The sequence below is a fragment of the Saccostrea echinata genome, unplaced genomic scaffold (genome assembly GCF_033153115.1).
Source record: "Saccostrea echinata isolate AGI-Se365-2 ecotype Australia unplaced genomic scaffold, CSIRO_AGI_Sech_v1 ptg000009l, whole genome shotgun sequence".
Classification (NCBI taxonomy): domain Eukaryota; kingdom Metazoa; phylum Mollusca; class Bivalvia; order Ostreida; family Ostreidae; genus Saccostrea; species Saccostrea echinata.
In genome coordinates this window covers 31,772,670-31,796,383 of record NW_026889758.1, presented here as the reverse complement: position 1 = coordinate 31,796,383, position 23,714 = coordinate 31,772,670, and the positions used below count along the sequence as shown (strand labels likewise).

Here is a 23,714-nt window from a genome sequence, read left to right as displayed (position 1 = left end):
TGACATCCCTAGTTACAAGGTACATGTACATTATTAAAATGACCCTTAGGTCAGGGATAAGGTCACGAATAAGGTCAAGATTCTAACAAAAAAAGGTGAACCCCCCCCCCCCCCAAAAAAAAAAAAATTAAAAAATCGTTTTCTCAAGAACTGCAATTCTACAAACTGTGAGATTCATATCAGTGTTGATTCAATAATGTCCAAACCATGGCTCTAGGGCAGAAATAGACTCACGAAGGAGTCCGAAGTTTTACACAAAACTTATCTTGGATCATTTTTTATAACTACTCTGTAGTCGTGTATTATTGAAATAGAGATGGATGAAGCATTAGGTGTTTCTATATATTTTTATTATTAGGAAATGAGCGTCTCGGAAGAGGATAGGGATATAGCTGCCTGTGAGGTGAGAAATAATATAACACGTACGAGGAAAAACGTCCGTGCGTTTAATAATAATTTAACAGATGGAAAGCTGGGCGAAAAATCGTTACTACCTTGCAATCTTTGCTCACATCACATAAAAACTGAAGCTGCAGAACTGGATAAAGAGATCGGTAGATTTAGAAACCTATTTAAAGACAGCAGTAATTATCCATTCGTCAAATGCAATTGCCAACCAAAGTCAGTTGGTGAGTATTCAAAAAACAAAAACAAAAACAAAACAAAACAAAACAAATAAATTTATAGATTAATAAAGTTTTATTTTCTTCATTTTAACTTAATTTCCAGTCTCAAAAAATATTACACATTTATAAAAATTGGTCTTCGTCAAAGGTTATGTTTATATATAAACATTTGTTGAAAAACACTATTACCCCTGAATAATCAAGCCATGCCCTCCAGCATAGCAACAGTCAACATTGCTTGACGACGGGTGTTATTCCAAAAAATATTGACTGTGTAGAATTTATGCGCGCAAGGTTCACTGTAATACATTCAGTATAATGTAATAAATGCTGCGCCTCGGTTGACAATGGTTTTCTTGGAGTGAAAATTTTCAATGTTACACTCAACTACATGCAGTATTTATATAATGTGTACTGTTATATCAGTGTGTGATTAATCATTCGTAAGAATGCTTTTTACGGTCTCGTTTAGGTTGCAGAGACAACGATTCCGATAAATTCAGTTTTGATTGGAGGAATGTACGCAAATGCATGTCTGAGACGAGGAAAGCATTGAGGGCTTACAGTGACAAGCTAGATGATAGTAAATACAAGGGTGAAGATATACGGCCATGTCAAACATGCAAAAAAGGACTCGTTGACGAATGCAAAGGTCTTGAAGAAGAAATAAGCAAGATACAGAGTAATCTTTCATTCAAGGAAATAGACATCGACCGAGAGCTCTGCAACTGCCAATGTATGTTTAAATATAATTTTATTTTAGGAAAGTCTTCTTTGAGGGTCTAAAGAATGATAGTTATCATAGCATAGTATTCAAATACGAATTACCATATGCTCCAACTGCAATCGACTTATCATTCCCAAAGTTCTCATAAACTAGACATTTATTCCTTATATTTACAATAATGCTTATGAAATGAAATATATTCGAAATTATTCTATTTCTTTATTTCTACGTAATTTCCATATTTGTTCTTAAAATAAAATCCCCACCTTCTGTACGCCATAACAAATTTATTCTGTAAGCAAACGATTTCATGCATACAAACCATAAGTGAGTCTTAGTTTTATTTTTCCTCTATTTCATTGAAAAATGAAATGTATAATTCTTTGCAGTTTCTTAACATAATTTCAAAATAATTTTATCTGTTTGCATTGCGGTAATATCACATGTCAAATTTGAAGTCAAAATTTTACGAGAAATTATAGTAATTTGAGATTAGAAATTTTGCCTTGATGTTTTTATTAATTATTCTCAATGTATAGTGTAAATTTTGTTATGCATTTTAAGACTAGAAAAATTGATTAATTCTGCATAACCCAGTGAAAAATCATGGAAATCGGGTTAAAAATTGACTTCACGATAAGTTTTTGTAAAAACTGTTTTTTCAAGAAATAGTGTAAAATGCAATATTATGACTCACTTTTGGCCATATGCTGTTGTCTGATTCCCAGGTCGAATGTGAGTTTTGTGTAACAAAGGAAACACCAACATTTTAAATCAGCGCCTCGTTCTTTGGAGAGAAAAAATATCTGAATGGATTCAATGTATACCTTCGTCTTCTTTTATTCAAGAATAAATCATTTGATAGGTATAACACTAAAACTGCGCAAACATTAATGTTGTTATGATCCAGTAACTTTGTTTGTTTGTTTGTATGTTGTTTAACGTCCCTCTCGAGAATTTTTCACTCATATGGAGACGCCATCACTTGCCGGTGGAGAGCTGCAAATTTTGTCCTATACTCGGCACTTACGGCCATTTAGCAGTGAGGGATCTTTTTCGTGCCAGCACCCACTGCGACACGGGACCTCGGTTTATACGGTCTCATCCGAAGGACCGGTCTCCACGTCCCACAGTGGATTCGGACGTAAGGATCAACTCCTTACTTCCCGGCTCTAAAGCAGACGCTCTAACCACTGCGCCACTCGGGCGACTTATGATCCAGAAATAAAAATAATTGTCCAAATTGTTTTTATTTAAACGCTTGCAGATATTGAGCTGATTTTTGGTCAGTGAATGTACTTTGATGAGTTACAGATCAAGTTTGCACTTCGGTGAATTTTATAGAAATGCAGTCGATCTTTTTAATTTTTAAGGGGACCAGATTACACTTGCCGGTAGGATATTATTTCTCAGACTGCTTGTTCTTAAATATCTATTGGAATTATGGCGAGTTGATACGTGCTCAAATCTGCCATAAAGCCCTTCCAGTGGCAGTTTATCTCATTCCCATTTGAAGTAAATAAAAGGCAAACCAAAACAATCCAATACAAGTAAAAAAAAAGCTTAATACATGTAGATCTTATGATGGGAGAAAAGGGGGAAAATGATATTCTGACATGTTTCTTGTTTACTTTATAGATGGAGAAATGTGGTGTCCTATAGAAATGAGACCAGCTGGGTTCAGAGGAAGTAAGTATACATGTTTTTAATAAGTTAAATTATCAAAATGTCAAGGACAGAATTAACTGAAATTGAAAATCGACGTGACTATTACTTCAAGTGCTTTATATATTATTTCCATGATCACTTTTTTTTAAAAATGATATATGTATTAATTACTGTTTGCTTTTTTTAAATAGGACAAATCATGGACCAAAGTGACAGTGGGTTTATAAGCGTAGGGTCAAAAGTTTTACCTGGTAAGAGACATTCTACAAAGCACACACACACACACCCTCACACACACACACACACCCTTGTTTGTAAATCCAGCCAACTGACTACATTTGAAATTTTACCTTCATCTCGCTTCACCGATTTAGAGGCTTGAAAAAGAGAAAGTAAGACCAGAATATACCGAGGTTAACCTTAGGATTTCTCTGTATCTATAGGAATTTTTGATATCTTTTACTTTAAGTATATTGAAATTCGACATGAATCTCACTACATTTTTACACTTATTGAACACACACGTGCAAATCAGTACAGCTAATTCAACCGTCAATTCACTACAAGGTTATAAACACACAGGAAAATCGCTACAGCTAGTGATCATGTTTAATTTTTTAATTGCACCGTTTATTTTATTTTATTTACTGGTATAAATGGTGTATGTATGTACAAGACAGTACACAAGATCAAAGGAAAAGATTGGATATACGGCAAATATGTATGTTATCAGAGCTGTTCCCATGTTGACATATACATGTATACAGCATGTACAGCGCCGGTCTAACATAAACTCTAATAACATTAATCTCAGAGTCGATAATTGAAGATATCTTTTAATAATCATTAATCTCAGAGTCGATAATTGAAGATATCTTTTAATAATCAAGGACATCATCAATTCATTTTTTATTATTAATAATGGAATGAACGATACTTTCTTTTAATGAAAGAACGGAAAAAATCTTTTTTAAGACAATCTCTAAGTTGATTCTTTGCGAGTAAATTTTCCGCCACTGTATTGAAAGGCCTATCTTCGATTCAATTGATAAGCGCATCAAATCAATTATTGCTCTCCTTTATTGAATAGTTGCGCGTATAAATCCAGCTGATGAGAGGAATAACTGATCTGATGCTCTCACTCATTCAGAAAATGTATTTCAAGCAGTATCCTAAGCATTTCTTGTATCTTTTCTTTCCATGTAACATCTGTGCAAGATTCGTTAAGCTAAAAACTAGTCCCCTACTGGTAAAAAAGGTTCTTTCCTCAACTGTCTGCCTGTCTGTCCCTCTGTAAGTCCTTCCCATGGCACTTGAATTTTCCGCCCTTTTTCTACAGCTTGCAAAAATTGAACTGATGTTTGGTATGTGAGTCTACCTTTACTAAGTTACAGATCAAGTTTGAATTTCCGCTTTCAAGAGTTTTGACGGAATTACGGGCATTTCAATTTTTTAGGAGAACCAGATAACATTTGCCGGTAGGGTGCTAGCATTGCATATGCAATACTCTCAAAATGCTTGTTAAAGTTACGAAAAAAGCTACTCCCTAAGCACCTAAATGGTCACTTTTGCTGATAATGAAGGAAAAAGCAGCATCCGAAGCAATACTGCTATTATCAGCAGTCAATATTAGCTGCTCGGCATTAAGCTAGATAACTTGCGATTTATAAGTTCTTTCAAAATTTAGAGTAGTGGCATGTTTGAAATATATATTCTTTCAGCATCGAATTTTCTTTAAATTTTTCCCAAAAAATCCCTGTGTGAAGAATCGTGTGGTCAGTTAGTAAAAAAACAAAGTCGAACGTCAATTCATCATAGTTTCAAAACAGTAAATATTCCGTGATCTGGGTAACCAAAAAGTTAGTGGAATTAATTGTATAAATGATAATTCATTCTCATTAATACCCAATGATAATCGCCCAAGTTCAAGTGCAAGTTCAGTTTATTCACCCAACCCAAAATAATAGTACATGGGATACATTTATAACATATATATATATATATATATATATATATATATATATATATATATATATATATATATATATATATATATATATATATATATATATATATATATATATATTTCATATAAACTGTTCAGAGGTACAATATCTATATATACAATGCAAAAACATGATAAAACATAGGTAATCAGAGATTACAGAGCTCACCTCAACGAATGTTGTCTTTAAGTAAGGCAAAGTCCCACACTAAACTAATAATCTAGGAGTGTGCATCCCTAGATGCAACATTTATGCAATTTTGGTCTGATAGGGCTTGCAGTTACTTGGGAATGGACTTATCTGAAAACTTAAAACTAGACACTCATTCAGAAAATGTAAGTCAAATCCAGCATCCTAAGCAAGTTTTGAGATTGTTCGTCCCTTGATGCATCATCCATGCAAGTTTGGTTCAGATAGGCCTTATAGTTACTTGGAAATGAGATCTGCTCCAAAAACTTTAATCTGGTCACTCATCCGGAAAATATAGGTCAGATCCAGCATCTGAAGCAAGTCCAGTAGTGTGCATCCTAAGATGTATCATCCATGCAAGTTTGGTCAATATAGGGTTTATATATTTACTTGGAAATGACATCTGCTCCAAAAACTTTAACCTGGTCACTCATCCGGAAAATATAGGTCAGATTCAGCATCTGAAGCAAGTTCAGTAGTGTGCATCCTTAAATGTATCATCCATGCAAGTTTGGGCAATATAGGGCTTTTAGTTACTTGGAAATGGGGTCTGCTCCAAAAACTTTAACCTGGTCACTCATCCGGAAAATATAGGTCAGATTCAGCATCCGAAGCAAGTCCAGTAGTGTGCATCCTTAAATGTATCATCCATGCAAGTTTGGTCAATATAGGGCTTTTAGTTACTTGGAAATGAGATCTGCTCCAAAAACTTTAACCTGGTCACTCATCCGGAAAATATAGGTCAGATCCAGCATCCGAAGCAAGTCAAGTAGTGTGCATCCTTAGATGTATCACCCATGCAAGTTTGGTCAATATAGGGCATATAGATACTTGGAAATGAGATCTACTCCAAAAACCTTAACCTAGTCACTCATCCGGAAAATGTAGGTCAGATCCAGCATCCGAAGCAAGTTCAGTAGTGTGCATCCTTAGATGTATCATCCATGCAAGTTTGGTCAATATAGGGCTTATAGTTACTTGGAAATGAGACCTGCTCCAAAAACTTTAACCTGCTCCAAAACTTTAACCTGCTCCAAAAACATTAACCTGGTCATTCTTTAGCTGAAATTGCAGCATCTGAAACCTTGACTGGTACAATGAAACACACTAGAAGCATCCTCCATGCATCTCTGACTAATATAGGCCATAAAAGTACTTGAAAAGAAAACTGCTCCAAAAACCTTAACCTGGGACGCCGACGCCGACACCGACGCCGACGCCGAGGGTATTACATAAGCTCCCCCAACTTCGTTGAGGTGAGCTAAAAATGAATAATGATAATGATAAAAATACTTCGCCGTTCCATTTTTAACCATTTTCAAGAGAAAATTCTTAAAAGATTACATATAGTAATATACCCTAGTGTATAGTTAAGAAGATGCGAAGACTCCCTGACCGCTTGGGAAAGTGTGTTTTAACACCCTACTACTCAGATCGACCGGTGGGGGAGACTTTCAATGATTTGAAAATACGCTATCTAACAAGAAACATGTGGTTTAGCTAGAAAATGCTAAAATGCATTCTCTAAACGGACAGTGTGTCTCAAGCCGCCTCAATACCCTTGATAGATTCAGGGCAAAGCCCAGATGATGGCGCAGAGGACTAAAGTCCCTGAAAGCTCCGGAATTTTGACGATGCAAAGCCATTTTATTCACAGAAGAAGTTGGAGAATAGATAAATTTTTGTTCTTATTCTAGTGAGGCATACTGGGCGACTGATATTTCTCGGTACTACATTAATAGAGTATTTGAAAATTTTTTAAAGAAGATAAATCAATCATAAGTTAATGAAATACATTATAACGTGTACATAAACAGAAAATTTAAAAGGGTGTTTTAGTGATAACATTTTTGTATCGTGTTCCTACAATGAATTTCAGTATAAATATGAAAGTAAAAATTAAGAGAAAATTCATATACGAAGATGGCTTTCTATGCAAACTTCGTGATAATTATAGTTTTGTCAATGATAAAATATGTACAACCTTTGATTTTGAGTATCCTATGCCCTGAAGGAGTATTAATTTTTTTTAATCAATTTACTTTGGGGGAGACTAAACGATGTGCATGCTTGAGCATATAAGGAAATATGGAAGCTCTGCCATACCAGCCAAATTAACATACTTTTTATGTTACTTGTGTTAAAGATATATTCAAATAAAGCATGTAAATTGAAATGATAAAAAAAACATGTGATAATTGGTTAGAAATTTTAAATATTTCAGCAATATTAATAATGCCATCACATTGTTGGGGCTCGAGTTAAATTCCACTGATGAGAAGAATGACTGAATTTAATTGCTGCTAGCATCAAATCAATTACTGATCTCATCAATTCAAATGATGCGCGCCTTAATTTTTCTAATGTTTGCCAGCATCAATAATTCGCATTAATTCAATTGATGAGAGCAATAATTGATTGGCACTTCAGTTCTTTTGAGAGCAATGATTGATTTAATGATATATTTCAAGTAATTTAAGATGACTTCACTATTTCGTGTTTAAGAAATACAAGAATACAAGAAAACAATGGATAAATGTATTAAAGAATATTCTTTATCTATAACGTCAAAATTAGAAAATTTACAGAAAAGTGATATTAAGGAATATTGGAGAATTTTAAATAGTTCGAAGGCTAGATGTAAAACTGAAGTTGATATCAAAGCAATGTACGCTTTTTTGAAGAATAAAAAATAATGAATCTAAAGATGATGAAGGTGATGTAGATGATAATGATGTCAATTTCGATAATAACTCCCCTTTAAATTGTCAAATCTCTGCAGAAGAAATCTTGCAAGCAGTTAACAAACTGAAAAATAATAAAGCTCCAGGGTATGATCAATTCTGTAACGAATATATTAGTACAACAATATCATGTTTTTTGCCACTATATGTTGACCTTTTCAATTTGATTTTTGATACTGGTTTTGTACCTGAGGAATGGCTTATTGGTATCGTTAAGCCAATGTATAAAAACAAGGAAGACCCACCTCTTCCTGAAAACTATAGACCAATAACACTATTAAGCTGTTTAGGAAAAGTATTTACCAGTATTTTATGTGAGCGTTTGGATACTTTTTCTGATGAATTTTAATTGATTACTGAAGCCCAAGCTGGCTTTAGAAAAGGATATGGCACAAAAGATAACATATTGATATTAGATTTTTTGTGTAAATTTGTTTCTTTTAGTAAGAAAAAACTTTATTGTGCATTTATTGACTTTAAACAAGCCTTTGATGCTGCTTGGCGATCGATCTGGTTTGTGGTCCAAAGTGTTTAAAAGGGGTATAGATGGTAAATGTCTAAGATTTATCAAATATATGTACAGTGGTATTAAATCGAAGATATATATTGATCAAAATATCTCTGAATTTTTCATGTGTAACCTTGGGGTAAGACAAGGGGTAAATTTATCCCAATTTCTTTTTACTTTATATATTAACAATTTAGAAAACTATTTATTGCAGAATAATATTGAAGGGGTTACGAGATTTGATGAAAAATTAGAAATTGAAATGCAGATAATATTTAAACTTTTTAGACTTTTTTATGCTGATGACACAGTTTTATAATCTGATAATCCAGAGGATTTACAAAGATCTTTGAATATTTTCTCTGATTATTGTGACCATTGTAAGCTTCAAGTAAATACAGACAAGAATAAAATAGTAATTTTTTCTAGAGGAAGAATACCAAAGAAAATATTTTTGTATAGAGGTGCACCAATTGAAATTGTGAACGAATTTAAATATTTACAATGTATTTGTTATCATGTCTCGTAGTGGTTTCTTCAGAAGTGCCAAAACACATTTAACTAAACAAGCATCAAAAGCCATGTATGGAGTACTTAGAAAAATAAGGTATTTTAATTTACGGTATACACTTAAAATTTCTGAAATTTGTTTTACATGTTAAATCCAGCACTCCAAATTGTATGGTATATATATGGGGAAACTGGGCGATACCCTTTAATAATACGTATAAAGGCACGAATGATTACTTATTGGGCTAAACTTTTGATGTCACATGAACGTAAGTTTACATATATAATGTATTGCTTTCTCCATAAATGCTTTTCTGAAGGTTTATTTATGCATCACACATATTAATAAGGTACACTACTAACACAAATGTCGAGTCACTATACTACTAACACACATGTCGAGTTACTATACTACTAACACACATGTCGAGTCACTACACTACTTACACACATATGTCGAGTCACTACACGACTGAAATATACATTAAAAATAACAATATTAAATCACACGATGAGCTATACCAGAAACACATATAAAATTATACATTCCCAACACATGAGTCACCATACTACATGTACAACTCACATAACAAACAACAAAATTACCACACATAATAAGCTACACTACTAACACACATGTGGAGTCACTACAGAACTAACACACATGTCAAGTAACTACAGAACTAACACACATGTCGAGTCACTACACTACTAACACACATGTCGAGTCACTACACTTCTAATATATATTAATTACAACTAACAATATTAAATCACACACAATGAGTTATACCAGTTACACATATAAAATTATACGTTACCAACACATGAGTCAACATACAACATGTACAACTCACATAACAAACTAGAGGTATTGTGAGCACTGAACTCACTGAAGGATACCCCCGCCTCCGATATGATTATAAAGGCAAAGTCCATGTTTTGCTCTGAGAGACCCGAAATAAGTGACAGATCAAAAAGTAATATACGAGGTCCACAATGGCACTATGTAATAAAAGATCGGGGGGGGGGGGGGGCTAGGGATAAAGTCCACTACATGTATATAACATAAATAATTGTTTAGACTGGTGAACGAGGTATAAATGTTTTATAAAATACAAAATATTATATATATATTATCGAAAAATTTTAGTCATATCTAGCTGCAGATATATACATGTAGCTCTCCACTGGTCTGAAAAAAATTGAATGGTTGTCATGGGCGGATACAGGATTTGTGATTAGGGGGGGGGTGGATAACTTTGTTCAGGCAGGGTGTCTGGGGGCCGCCTTAAGGCCCCCAGTGGGTCCAGGGCGAAGCCCTGGTGGGGGCCCAGGGGGCGAAGCCCCCTTAAGCTCCTGGGTTTTCGTGTATTTTAAGAGTAAAACCAGGCACAATAATAGGGGTATTGGTTAGTTTATATGTACCAAAGTTTGGCATTATTAATACTAGTCATATCATACTTTGAATAGAGGGGGCCCAGGGGGCGAAGCCCCCGGAAGCTCCTTGGTTTTCGTGTATTTTAAGAGTAAAACCAGGCACAAAAATAGTGGTATTGGTTTGTTATGTACCAAAGTATGGCATTATTGATATCAGTCATATCATACTTTGAAAATTTTAGGGGGGGGGGCGTGCGCCCCCCACGCCCCCCCTTAAATCCGCCAGTGGTTGTCATATTGACAAGATGAGAAAATCTGGGAATAAAAGGGGAAAATTAGCATTCCCTGGAGGTTAAAAAAGGTTTGAGTACAGCCATTTTGAAGCAGTCGGTCGGGAGAGGACAAACAATTTTTTAAAGATGACCTCATCATATTCTGTATGGCCTTGCCATACAGGTTTACGTATGAATTGATATTATTTAAATATCAGAAATGAGCGATATTCATAAATCATAGCATGTATATTAATTAAGTTTCTGACTGAAGCATACCTGGGAATACAGAGGGGATACCTTTTATATCAAATTGAATTTTTAAGTTCGCCCTGGGGCTTACTCTAGGTTGCACACCAGTATCAAATTTCAATAATTATATATTAATTATTACCAAAATTACGAAAATTATAGAAGACATACATGTAACTCGTCGAAAACAAACTCCTCGAGAATTTTTTTTCAGACTTTATTAGACAATGCTTTCTAAGCATACAAAAACTTCCAGACAGGCAAGCGAGTTTATCGAAGTCGAACAGGTGCTTGAAAGTGACGCACAGGACTTAACCAGCCTTCCTTAAATACGGTATACAAAAAAAAAAAAAACAAAAAAAAACAAAAAACTACAGGACTGCTTTGTTCTCACATCTGGTAAAATTTTCGAGGGAAGTATTGAAAAATAAATGTGCGTTGGCCACGTTTTGACGTAAACCTTTAGTTTTTACGCTATCCAATAAACCCTGTCCATAATTTTCACTTTTTAACAGAAAGATACACTGTATCTGAAATACAGAGGGTCGACCTTTTACATCGTGTATATTCCAACATACGGGGTGTATGCTACGTTGTGCACGGGGTATATGCTTTCGGGGCGATAAAAAGGGGGTCAATGTATCCTTTTTGTACATTATCAATATTTCAATTTATGGATATATTTCGCCGGAAAGCATATGCATACGGAAGAAAGCATTATCTAAGAAGTATATGGATACCTATGAATCCACTGTACACTTTCTAGTTTTATCAAACACCTCAACACAATTCCGAAGATCAGAGCAAGATTGACGCTACATTGTGTTTATGATCAATTGTACCATTAGTTAGCTGGGTTTTTTTTCTTTTATTAAAACAGCCCCGTAGTAAGCAAATTCAGTTTGGGGGGCATAGCCATACATTTTCAGTTGACAGTTGAGAGGACACAAGAATTCCTGACAAGCAAAAAATAGAAAAATAAAAAAGGGCATCAGACGTTTTTATTGAGGGGCACAAGCAAATAGTATCTATGTTTCCTATAATAATCTATATATCGGCAAAATTATTGGGGGGGGGGCACGCCCCTACCCCCGTGCCCCCCGGTTCCTACGGCCATATAAAAGTGTAGGTTATCTGTACATAACAAACAATATTATATGGGGTAACTACTACATATCAGAACAAAGCTTCGCTTTATCACCACTTTCATATTACTGTTAAGTACACGTTATCTGTATAAATGTATGCATAAATTGTCTGTTTATAAAACAGTTCGTATTTAAAGATATTGACGAAAATTCAATGTTGTGCCCGGGGTGTATGCAGCATGTTGCGCCCGGTTAATCCAGATACCCAAATCGTATTCTGCTGATGTCTGTATCTCAATGATAATGTTCAGAAACCCTACAGGTACAGATACAGGCTTACACATTGAACTAATTTTCAGTTAAAGGGGGGGGGGGGGGTTGCACATATTAGAAAGTCCTTGGTACGCAAAAAAAAAAGGATCAACTGATGTTATTTTCGATGGGCCCAACTGTAAATATGCTTTATTTTCTATTCTTGAGTAAATATTTGCAAACTAATAGCCCCTTCCCTCCTCCCCCATGCTTCAAAGAATTAAATCTATTCAACCATACTTTCATTCTGATGTATGTTTTCAACATTGAGTTACCTGTTTAAAGCTTAAGCATTAAATGTATTTATTTCAGTAGTAGATATACATAGAATACATCATTAGGTAAATGCATATTTTACCCTATCCAAAAGTAAATAATTAAAATGTAATTATAAACTGAAAACAAATGGCGATTGTTAAAACAAAATTGAAGAATAGTCATTCGTATATTTTTTAAATCGATTTTCGTATTGAAATCTACACTTGGGATAAGAAATATCTTAAAATATTCTACTAAAAATAGACTATAATAATATAAATTACAATTTTAAAGTATGAATATCATAATAGTACTATAATTTGTTCCTTGGCATAAATTATTAAAATAAAGAATTCAGAGCAATTGATATAAGGCAAATACATGGTCATTACATTGCCATTGCTACCTACCTGCAGGTAGAGGTATGATAACTTCACCGCCCCCCCCCCCCCCTTGTTTTATTACCTGAACACACAGGCAGATTTAATACCTTTAATCGAAGCAAACGCTGGTAAAAAAACAAAACAAAACAACAAACAATAGCACCATAAATGTGACACTTTTTACATTTATTTTTGGGGCATAAGCAGCACAACTCAAAGCAGCTGAACAGGGAATAGCAAGTCTTGCCTTAGAGATCATATTGAACGACAAGGGTAAACAATTCTTTTTCAAATGATATAAACCCATTCTCTGAAAATTTATGTGATTGTCAAGGTTTATGCAAGTAGCATTTTGCACTACCTGGACCTTTAAATGTAAGCAGACCTTTTCTTATACGCGCTGGACCTTTTCTTTAAAAAGTTATCGTATTAGCCCCCCCCCCCCCCGATCTTTAAACGAGGCGGAACAAATAATATGCAACACCGGTCAATCGGTAGGGGTTGCTTACTCCTCCATGGCACCTGATCTGTTTTCAGGGGTCTATTTTTGCTCTGCCCATAATCTGTTTTGATTAAATGAATTTTTCAGCATGATTACGGTTCAGGGGGTCGTGACATAAATGTACTTAAGTCCAAGACCATGCTAAAGTAGGACTTAAGTACAGTCTTAAAACTTAAGACCATAACTAGAAGCGTGCTAAGATTTGACAATCTTAGCAAAACTTAGGCAGTCGGTAGAGGTGACTTAAGCATGTTTTAACTTCTTTAAACACATATTTAGAACTATTCAAAGGTTGACTTTCGACGTCAAAACATTCATCTAATCATAGTATACATTAAAGAAAATAATTTTCTCTATTTAATATTGGTATATATAAGAATTTTATTTTTTCGTCGGGGGAAGGGGGAGGGGGGTGATATTGATCACTGATTCCAATTTTACTCTCTAAATGACATTCATGTAAATGCAAAATTTTATTTTTGGGATACGATTGAATGTTAGTGGGACCTAGGTTATAAACACTAAGCATTATAAGTTAATTGTACACAGTAATCATGGATTTTTATATTCAAAAATGAGATGATATAGATTTATATAAAAAAAAAAACACAGAAAAATTGTCGTTGAATTAAAGGGTGCTTACTAGAAAACTAATAAAGAGTGTCTGCTTAAATAAGATTAAACGTAGAATGCAACAAGCGTGGATTCAGACAGAGTTCACTAATATAAGAGAGAGAGAGAGAGAGAGAGAGAGAGATGTAGGAGGTATACGAAAAATTATCTTCTTTTCCATCCTTGATTAGAATTGTAAATAAGTATATCATAAAACGTCTGCAGTCTTTGCCTGCTGATATGGGCTGATTCATCGGAGTAAAAAGAATTTAATATGTCCCTATTGTTTTATTAAGAGTTTCAATTTCAAGTACATAGACGTTCGGTTATCGTGCAATGTCTGCGAAAGTGACAATTTGAAAGCAAGTGAACCTTTGTCAAAACAAAAGAATAACGACAAACATTGCAGTCTCTAGTGATAAACAATATTCATGCATTTACAGTGAACCACTATTTTGTGTCCGTGCAATATTTATTTTCAAATATTCAGACTAATTTTAAACAGAATATTTTTAATACGAAATCTAATCTAACCTAGCTAAAACCGATAGGTAAGGACGTCAACTTTAATCTATGTGTAATTAAAAACGCAACTAAATCATTTTTTAGAAATACATGTATATATATAAATAAATATGAAAATTATGATGATTCATAAAATATTTCGAACGTAAGTTTGACTTAGCTAAGACCTAGCTAAGTTCATTTTATGTTACGGTTTAAGACAAATTTAAGTAGTACCTAGGCAGGTCTTAAGATTGCGCCTAAAACATACTTATGACCCTACCTAATAGTAAAAAAAAATCCGGAACCTTTCGGAGAGCCGTGGACAAATTTAATTGTAATCTCTTGTTTTATTCTTTACACTTTAATGCTCGTTTTATAAATAGCTTTTTATTTTCTCAATATCGAAACATGCAGGACGGTCAGGGGTCTTTGAAGCCTTCCATCTTATTCAGAGTTAATAAAGAAACAAAATTATGAATTTCGATACACACCCCATTTCAGGAAATATATGCATGTGAAGGAAAACTGCTTGTTGGTAAAAGTGTTTAATCTCACCCTTACTCCACCTTTAAGTCCCTCACGAAATATATTTATAATTACATGTACATTTAAATGAAAGTCCAACAAAGTGAAGAGAATTGACCCACTTTATTTTTACATGGTTCTATACGTAGTAGTATAGTCGGTGTTAGAAACATGCATTGCAATTGAATTAAGAAAATTGTAACAATTTTTCATTTAGTCTCAAACTGAACATAATCTGGTATGACTTATTAAGTTATTTAAAGTTATTTAAAAAGTCATACAAGAATTATACATGTGCTACATGTAGTTAAGGCATCGATCGGTGTGTATTATTTCAGAAGCCCTCCGTAAACTTATTTCCGTGATTTTTTTTTTAAATCCAGTTCGACCAATTGGTAGTAAACTCGACTCAGCTCAGAGAGACAAGAAGGGCGTTCTAATGAAATTTAAGAAAAAAACAACTACATGCATGGGAGCAATCTATTCAGCTACTCCTGTTTGTATCTTAATCTGTTGTGTAATTTTTATTTTATCTATGTACCAGTGATCCAGATAACATACATGTATTTGCGGAATCGTAATACATTTTCCCCCTTTTTTATGCGGAATCGTAATTAAAAAAAAATATTCGAGAAATTGTGACTCATTTTTTGCGGAAAGATATTATCAATATGCGAAAACGTGGAACACCGCTTCAAAGTGAAGGATTGGTGATATCCAAAAAGAAGACCAAGGACAAAAAGAAAAAAATATATATATAATCTCGTTTTCCTACCCATGTTCAAATGGTTGGGGTTTCTCTCTCTTTTTTGTGGCCCGAATGTAGAAAAGATTTTCGAGTTTAGACAATAGGTTTAGGTTTTTTTCCTGCTTGTCAAACTGTTTTGGAGTCCCACCCCCCCCCCTCCCGCGTTAAAAATCGATTTTTAAGCAGCAAAAAGGAAGAAAAAATGACAAAACGCCTTATATTAAAATTTCCTATGTACATTAACAACAGTTATTTTCTCGGGAGAATAAAAAAACACTAGGGGGCATCCCTGTACCCCTTCGATACTGCATGCTTCATGCAGATCGTAGTATTTCCCGGTTTAATATCAAGGCTAGACCGTGACTGTGACTTCCTGTTCTATTCCTTATTTGGGGGGAGAGGGTAATCTATGTTCAATTTGGAAGACCAATTATAGAATCTGTGCTGTGTGAGTCAATAACCTCTAAAGCATAATCCCCTTTCAATTATTAAATGGATACATTATATATGATATGTTTTAAAACCTATATTCGCTGTAAAGGTCCCTGGTACAGAGCGAGGACAATCTCCCAGCCTGAAAAAACACGATTCTCAATTTTGAAAGTTCTTGAAAAGTTACATTTTTCAAAAAAAAAAATGTATTGTCAATATCATCTTTTACACATTAGCTTCCTTTATTTTACTGAATAATTTATTGATAAATAATTTATTTTTCGCCACGAAGTCTTCTTGTCATTGATGTGTTTCAGTGTGATTAAAATAAAAGAGGTTGTTGAAGCGTATTTTTTTCTATAATGTTCGATTTTCAAATGGAATGGGCTCAGACTCCATTTTTTAAAACTTTAAGTTAATTTTACATTTACTTTTCGGTCATTTAAAGGTTAATGTAGAAAGGGAACTTGTCCCATTCATTTTCAAAAATCATTTTGTGTGGCTCCAAAAAACCAGTTTTCCACTAAATATGCTTTACTTACAACTTTAAAACAAATCATCAACCAATGCCATTTAATAAAATAAATGAGTCAAATATGTTGAAAATGCCATTCCTGAAAACTTTATTTTAGAAAAATATAACTTTTCCATGAACTTTAAAGATTGAGAAATTTATTATCTCAGAGCGGGTGATTGTCCCCGCCTTATACGCCCCGTTTCTTTTAAGATGTCTTTTAGGTTTCACAATAATGTGCATTATAAAACCACTATCGTTATTTTGATCTAACTTTACCATGATATTTTAGTAGGGATATTTCCTACAGCTGATTGATTGATTGTGTGTATTTTTGTCCCAATCGAGAATTTCCTACAGTTGAAGTCAAGCTTTTATCATTTAAAATTTACAGCATACCACCGACAAACATTTATCTGCTTTTATATACATTGTACATCAGTTTGCATTGGTCTATAATTCTTACCCAATTTGATCTTCCCCTTAACTTGTTCTCCCAAGCAGAATAACATGTTATATAGTTTTATCATATCTCTACTGATTTTTTCCCTATAGAACATTAGATCGTTAGATGTGACTAATTCCCTAGAAATCGTAATGAATGGATTAGTCCCCGTGCGTTAGTCAAGTGAGCTAATCCCTGCTTCGAAAGCTAATTCCCGGTTATCCGTAATCCTCTAGATTTTACTTTTACATTGGTATGATATGTGAATGGACTAATCCCCGTGTGTTAGTTAGTTAGTGAGCTAATCCCTGCTATGAAATCATGCTATCTGAATCCTCTAACTCTAAATTTTAAGTTTTTATCAGTATAATAAAACAGTTAAAAGTATATCATTGCGGGAGTTAGCAAGATTTCAGTTCCTCTCGACCAGGACTATTTCCCTCGGCTTCGCCTCAGGAAATAGTCTTGGCCTTGGGGAACTGGAATCTTGCTAACTCCCTCAGTGGTATATTTTAACTGTATAAGTATCCACCATTCTGGTCATAAAAAGCATTTCTAGATATTTAATACTGCAAAAGTTATGTAGTTTTATTCTGCAATCTAACGAAAAAATAAACATATACAAAGAAAATTAAATTTCTGTTTATTTCAAAAATAAAAATCATCACAAATTGTGCTCATTCAAAATTCAGTCAAAATATGATCTATTCATGTAGCTTACATTACATTAGAAATTCAAACACATGCAAGTTTATCAATAGAGGTTGATATAATATTATATTTAGCAATGTTTTAATAATTATATACACATCATAAAAAAGTGTCTTTTTATATTATGCTCACACATAGCAAGAGGCTACTCTAACTTACACAGTAAGTCAACACTCTTCTAAACTAACTCAACATGAAAACACATAATGAGCTACACTACTTACACACATATTGAGTCACTACATGACTATTACACATAAAAATAACAATATTAGCACACAAAATGAGCTACATGTACACTACCGCAGGTAAAATTCTACATTCCCAACACAAAATGAATCCCATGCTACATGTACAACAAACAAATCAAAATAACAATACAAAATAAGTATTACAAATACATGTAACAATATTAAAACTTACAATGAGCTATACCAGTAACACACATAAAATTATACATTCCCAACAAATGAGTCACCATACTACATGTACAACTCACATAACAAATAACAAAAGTACCACTCATAATAAGCTACACTACTAACACACATGTCGAGTCACTACAGAACTAACACACATGTCAAGTAACTACACTACTTACACACATGTCAAGACACTACACTACTTACACACATGTTGAGTCACTACACTACTGATATATACCTTACAAATAACAATTTTAAATCACACGATGAGCAATACAAGTAACACACATAAAATTATACATTCCCAACACATGAGTCACCATACTACATGTACGACTCACATAACAAATAACAAAATAACCACACATAATAAGCTACACTACTAACACACATGTTGATTCACTACACTACTAACACACATGTCGAGTCACTACACTACTTACACACATGTCGAGTCACTACACTTCTAATATATAACTTACAAATAACAGTTTTAAATCGCACGATGAGTTATACAAGTAACACATTTAAAATTATACAATCCCGACACACCAGTCTCCATACTACATGTACAACTCACATAACAAATAACAAAATTACCACACATCATACGCATGTGAGTTAAGGCTAGGTATAGGCGTTTCTATGCAAATGAGCTAATAAAAATGCATAAGAGGTATATCTATTATTCCGAGAAAGTTTTGATTTATTTTCTTATGCATACTTAGTACCCGCGATATGTTATAGCCAGTATATATTATGACGTCATTGTTCTTACCTACTGGAGGCAATAAAACGCATCAACAAAACAGCTTCGGCGCAAGGGATTACCCTATTTATTTTTACATTAAAATTGTATAATGCTAAGAAGAATATTCTATAGATTAATAAAACTGCTGCACAAATCCTAGGCATTTTCTCATTTGATCGGAATTTGAGGAAACTTATACCGGACTGTGTATTTTCACTCTGATTCAACTTAAAACTTTACAAATAGAAATTATACAACTGAGCTGTTGATATTTGTGCAGCAATACCAACAATCTTTGGAATATTTTGCTTCAAAATATACCTTGTTTCAGTTAAATAAAATACAGCATGCCCTTGCGCCGAAGCATTTTTGTTGAAGTCCATTATAATCTTGTGCAGTAAAGAACAATGACGTCATAATATGACGTCATAATGTGTACTGGCTATCTCATGTCGTGGGTACCAAGTATGAATTAGACAATAAGTTTTAACTTTCTCTGTAAAATAGATATAGTTCTTAGGCACTTGAATTAGTTTATTTCAATAGAAATGCCTATACCTAGCCTTAACTCACCTGCGTAAGCTACACTCATAAAACACATGCCGAGTCACTACACTACTTACACACATGTTGAGTCACTACACTACTTACACACATATCGAGTCACTACACTTCTAATATATACCTTACAAATAACAGTTTTAAATCGCGCAATGAGTTATACAAGTAACACATTTAATATTATACAATCCCGACACACCAGTCACCATACTACATGTACAACTCACATAACAAATAACAAAATTACCACACATCATAAGCTACACTCATAACACACATGTCGAGTCACTACACTACTTACACACATGTCGAGTCACTACACTACTTACACACATGTCGAGAAATTCGCTGGATTAGACGACATTCCGGATTAGACAACATTTAAAACAATTGAGTCTACTGCAGGTGACTTAAAGTTAACATTGTATAAGTCAAGTTTTTGGAGTACACAACATCCGAATAAGACAAGTTTCACTGTATATTACAAATAACAATATAAGAACACATGAGGAGCTTTACCAATAACACACATAAAATCACATATTCCCAACACGTAATGAGTCAACATACTAAATGTACAACACACATAACAAATAACAAAATTACCACACATAAAAAGCTACACTACAAACACACATGTCGAGTCACTACACTATTAACACACATGTCGAGTCACTACACTTCTAATATATACATTACAAATAACAACATTAAATCACATGATGAGCTATACCAGTAACACACATAAAACAAGAAGTCTGTGAGCCAATGCTCACTGGTAATACCTCCGCTGTGATTTGAATATACACTATCATGTGTATATTCACAAGTTCAACTATGGACAGATGCATGAATAAACAGGAAATTGACATCAGATTCATACAAAAATGAATCCCACCATATGACAATTATGCGTCAACAAAGAGTGTGCTAAAATTTCAAGCATCTGCAATGAGTTGTTGCTGAGAAAACTTTGACAAAAATTTGTTCCATATTATACAGACAGATGCACAGTTAAACAGGAAGTTGACATCAAATTCAGAAATGAATCCCATCATATGGCATGCCTAAACAAAGAGTGTGTAAACTTTCATGCATCTGCAATAAGTAGTTGATGAGAAACTGCAACAAATATTTGTTATATATGGTATAGACAGACACACAGATAAACAGGAAGTTGACATCAGACTTGTACAAAAATAAATCCCACGATATGGCATGCCAAAATAAAGAATGTGCTAAAATTTCAAGCATCTGCTCTGAGTAATTGCTGAAAAAACTGCGAAAAAAATTCGTTATGTATGGTACGGACAGACGCACAGATAAAAAGGAAGTTGGCATCAAATTCATACAAAAATGAATCCCACCATATGACATGCCTCAGCAATGAGTGTGCTAAAATTTCAAGCAATAAGTAGTGCTTAGAAAACTGCGACGAAAATGTGTTATGTGTGGTATGGACAGACACATGGATAAACAGGAAGTTGACATCAGATTTGTATGAAAATGATTCCCACCAAGCCTAAACAAAGAGTATGCTAAAATTTCAAGCATCTGCAATGAGTAGTTGCTGAGAAAACTGTGACCAAAAATTTGTTATGGACAGTCAGACAGACACACACACAGCTAGACAGACAAGGGTAAAACAGTATCTTTTGGAGCAAGAATATAATAATACATTCCCAACACATGAGTCACCATACTACATGTACAACACACATAACAAATAACAAAATTACCACACATAATAAGCTACACTACTAACACACATGTCGAGTCACTACACTACTAACACACATGTCGAGTCACTACACTACTAACACACATGTCGAGTCACTACACTAATAAAATATACATTACAAAAAAAATTATTAAAACACACAATGAGCTATACCAGTAACACACATCAAATTAAAATATACTTTCCCAACACATGAGTTGCTGTACTACATATACAACAACCATAACATATAACAAAAATACCACATATAATAAGCTACACTTCAAACACACATGTCGAGTCACTACACTACTAACACACATGTCATGTCACTACACACTAACATACTTGTGGAGTCACTACAATACTAATATATACACTACAAATAACTATATTAAAACACACACAATGAGTTATACAAGTAACACACATAAAATTATACATTCCCAACACATGAGTCACCATACTACATGTACAACTCACATAACAAATAACAAAATTACCACACATAATAAGCTACACTACTAACACACATGTCGAGTCACTACACTACTAACACACATGTCGAGTCACTTTACTACTAATATATACATTACAAATAACCATTTTAAATCACTCGATGAGGCATATCAGTAACATACATAAAATTATACATTCCTAACACATGAGTCACCATACTACATATGTACACAAAATAACCACACATCATAAGCTACACTCATAACACACATGTCGAGTCACTACACTACTTACACACATGTCGAGTCACTACACTACTAATATATATTACAAAAAACAATATTTACACACATTATGAGTTATACCAGTAACACACATAAAATTATACATTAATTCCCAACACATGAGTCACCATACTATATGTACTATCATACATGTAAAACAAATAACAAAATTACCACACATAACGAGCTATACTACTAACACACATTTCAAGTCACTACACTACCATTCATATAATGTTATATATAAATGAGGTCATATAAGGAGTCAATACATTTACAATAGAGTCAACATGCTCCTAAAACACACTTATATTAGGTCGTTATAGCACTTGTCACATGTACTAGCACATGAATCACTATTATGACAAAAGAATTCTTTAGATGTACATGTAGTTGTTATTTAATCTTTGTCTAGCTGTTATGATATTTTAACAGCAAATTTTATACTCTTTCCTGCAAATTCAAAGATTGTTCTGCTTTCTGGAGGGGCATTCAAACACTTCAATTGACCATGTTTAAGTCATACTGACTTATTCCACTCCACATTGGCACTCTATGGCTGTTTTTCTTTTGTCCACACATCTTACAAATGGAACTGAAATACATAATTATATAATAGAACCATTAAAGCTTTTACATAAAAATGAAATAAAAATATATCAGTGATCAAGTTTCCAATCTTAATTAAGACACAACACTTCTTTAAAAGCAAAAGGACAAGAATAAATTTTAAAATTAAAATTCCTAAAACAGCTAGTTAACATTTTGTGTATTTGATTTGTATTAAATGATTATCCTTTAGAACTTGTTAGCCTTTTGAATTACTGTAAATGTATAATATTTAGCGTGTACGATATTTGGCAGAAGTTGATTATTGAGCAAGTTAGCGGAGATTTGATTTAAAGCATTTGTTAATGTTCTTCTTTATGTGTATTTGTGCAAGACATTTAGCGTTGTACTTGAATCAGTGGACATTGTTTTCCGACAAAGGCACTAAAAAGAATACACAGCGAAAAGTATATTCACAACTTAACAAACACTTTCTGAAATTTTGGGTTATCCTTTTCTTTTGTCCTTGCCTTTGGTTTCCTATCAAGCTTTTCAGTTTAAAGTGCCAAACTTTAATCTCATCTTGTTCTATAATTTACATATCAAAAGGTTGGAATCTTTATAGTTAGGACTATATAAGTACTCACAACAGAATACATGCATCTAGACAAATAAGGATTTTTTCAAAATGAAAACATGTATCCAAGCAAGTCACTTATAAGAATATTATAAATGAAAACATTCAACAAGCTACACAATTTAGATTCATTTAGCTTTTCCTGTATATTTATCTGTCTCTCATTAGTAACATATATTAATAAATGGAGTAAAATGAAAGACCTAATTTTAATTACACTAAAAGTCTACCAAGTAACAGTAATATGTAATAATTAGTTTTACATGTTTCATAATGTGCATAAGGAGATGGGTGAACAAGGCATGCAAAAAGCCTATAGCTTCAAATGTATAAAAGTCATATTCAAATACTGAGTTTAGTATTTAGAGTAAAGTTCTTCTTATTGAAAGGTATAACATTATATTACAAA

At 33.6% G+C, this 23,714-nt stretch overlaps 1 protein-coding gene and 1 long non-coding RNA gene across 2 annotated transcripts in view; both read left to right on the top strand.

The window, feature by feature from the left end:
• Positions 1 to 361: 361 nt before the first annotated feature.
• LOC133182648 (uncharacterized) lies at positions 362 to 2,092 on the top strand. Its single transcript, XM_061317495.1, has 3 exons — positions 362 to 629; positions 1,099 to 1,362; positions 2,082 to 2,092. The coding sequence occupies exons 1-3, from the start codon at positions 362 to 364 to the stop codon at positions 2,090 to 2,092; spliced, it is 543 nt and encodes a 180-aa protein (XP_061173479.1).
• A 922-nt stretch (positions 2,093 to 3,014) lies between these two features.
• LOC133182222 (uncharacterized) overlaps positions 3,015 to 23,714 on the top strand; it is a 35,924-nt gene continuing 15,224 nt past the window's right edge. The window contains exons 1-2 of the long non-coding RNA XR_009720525.1: positions 3,015 to 3,042; positions 3,213 to 3,272. This is a non-coding gene — a long non-coding RNA (uncharacterized LOC133182222). The remainder of the gene's footprint in view (positions 3,043 to 3,212; positions 3,273 to 23,714) is intronic.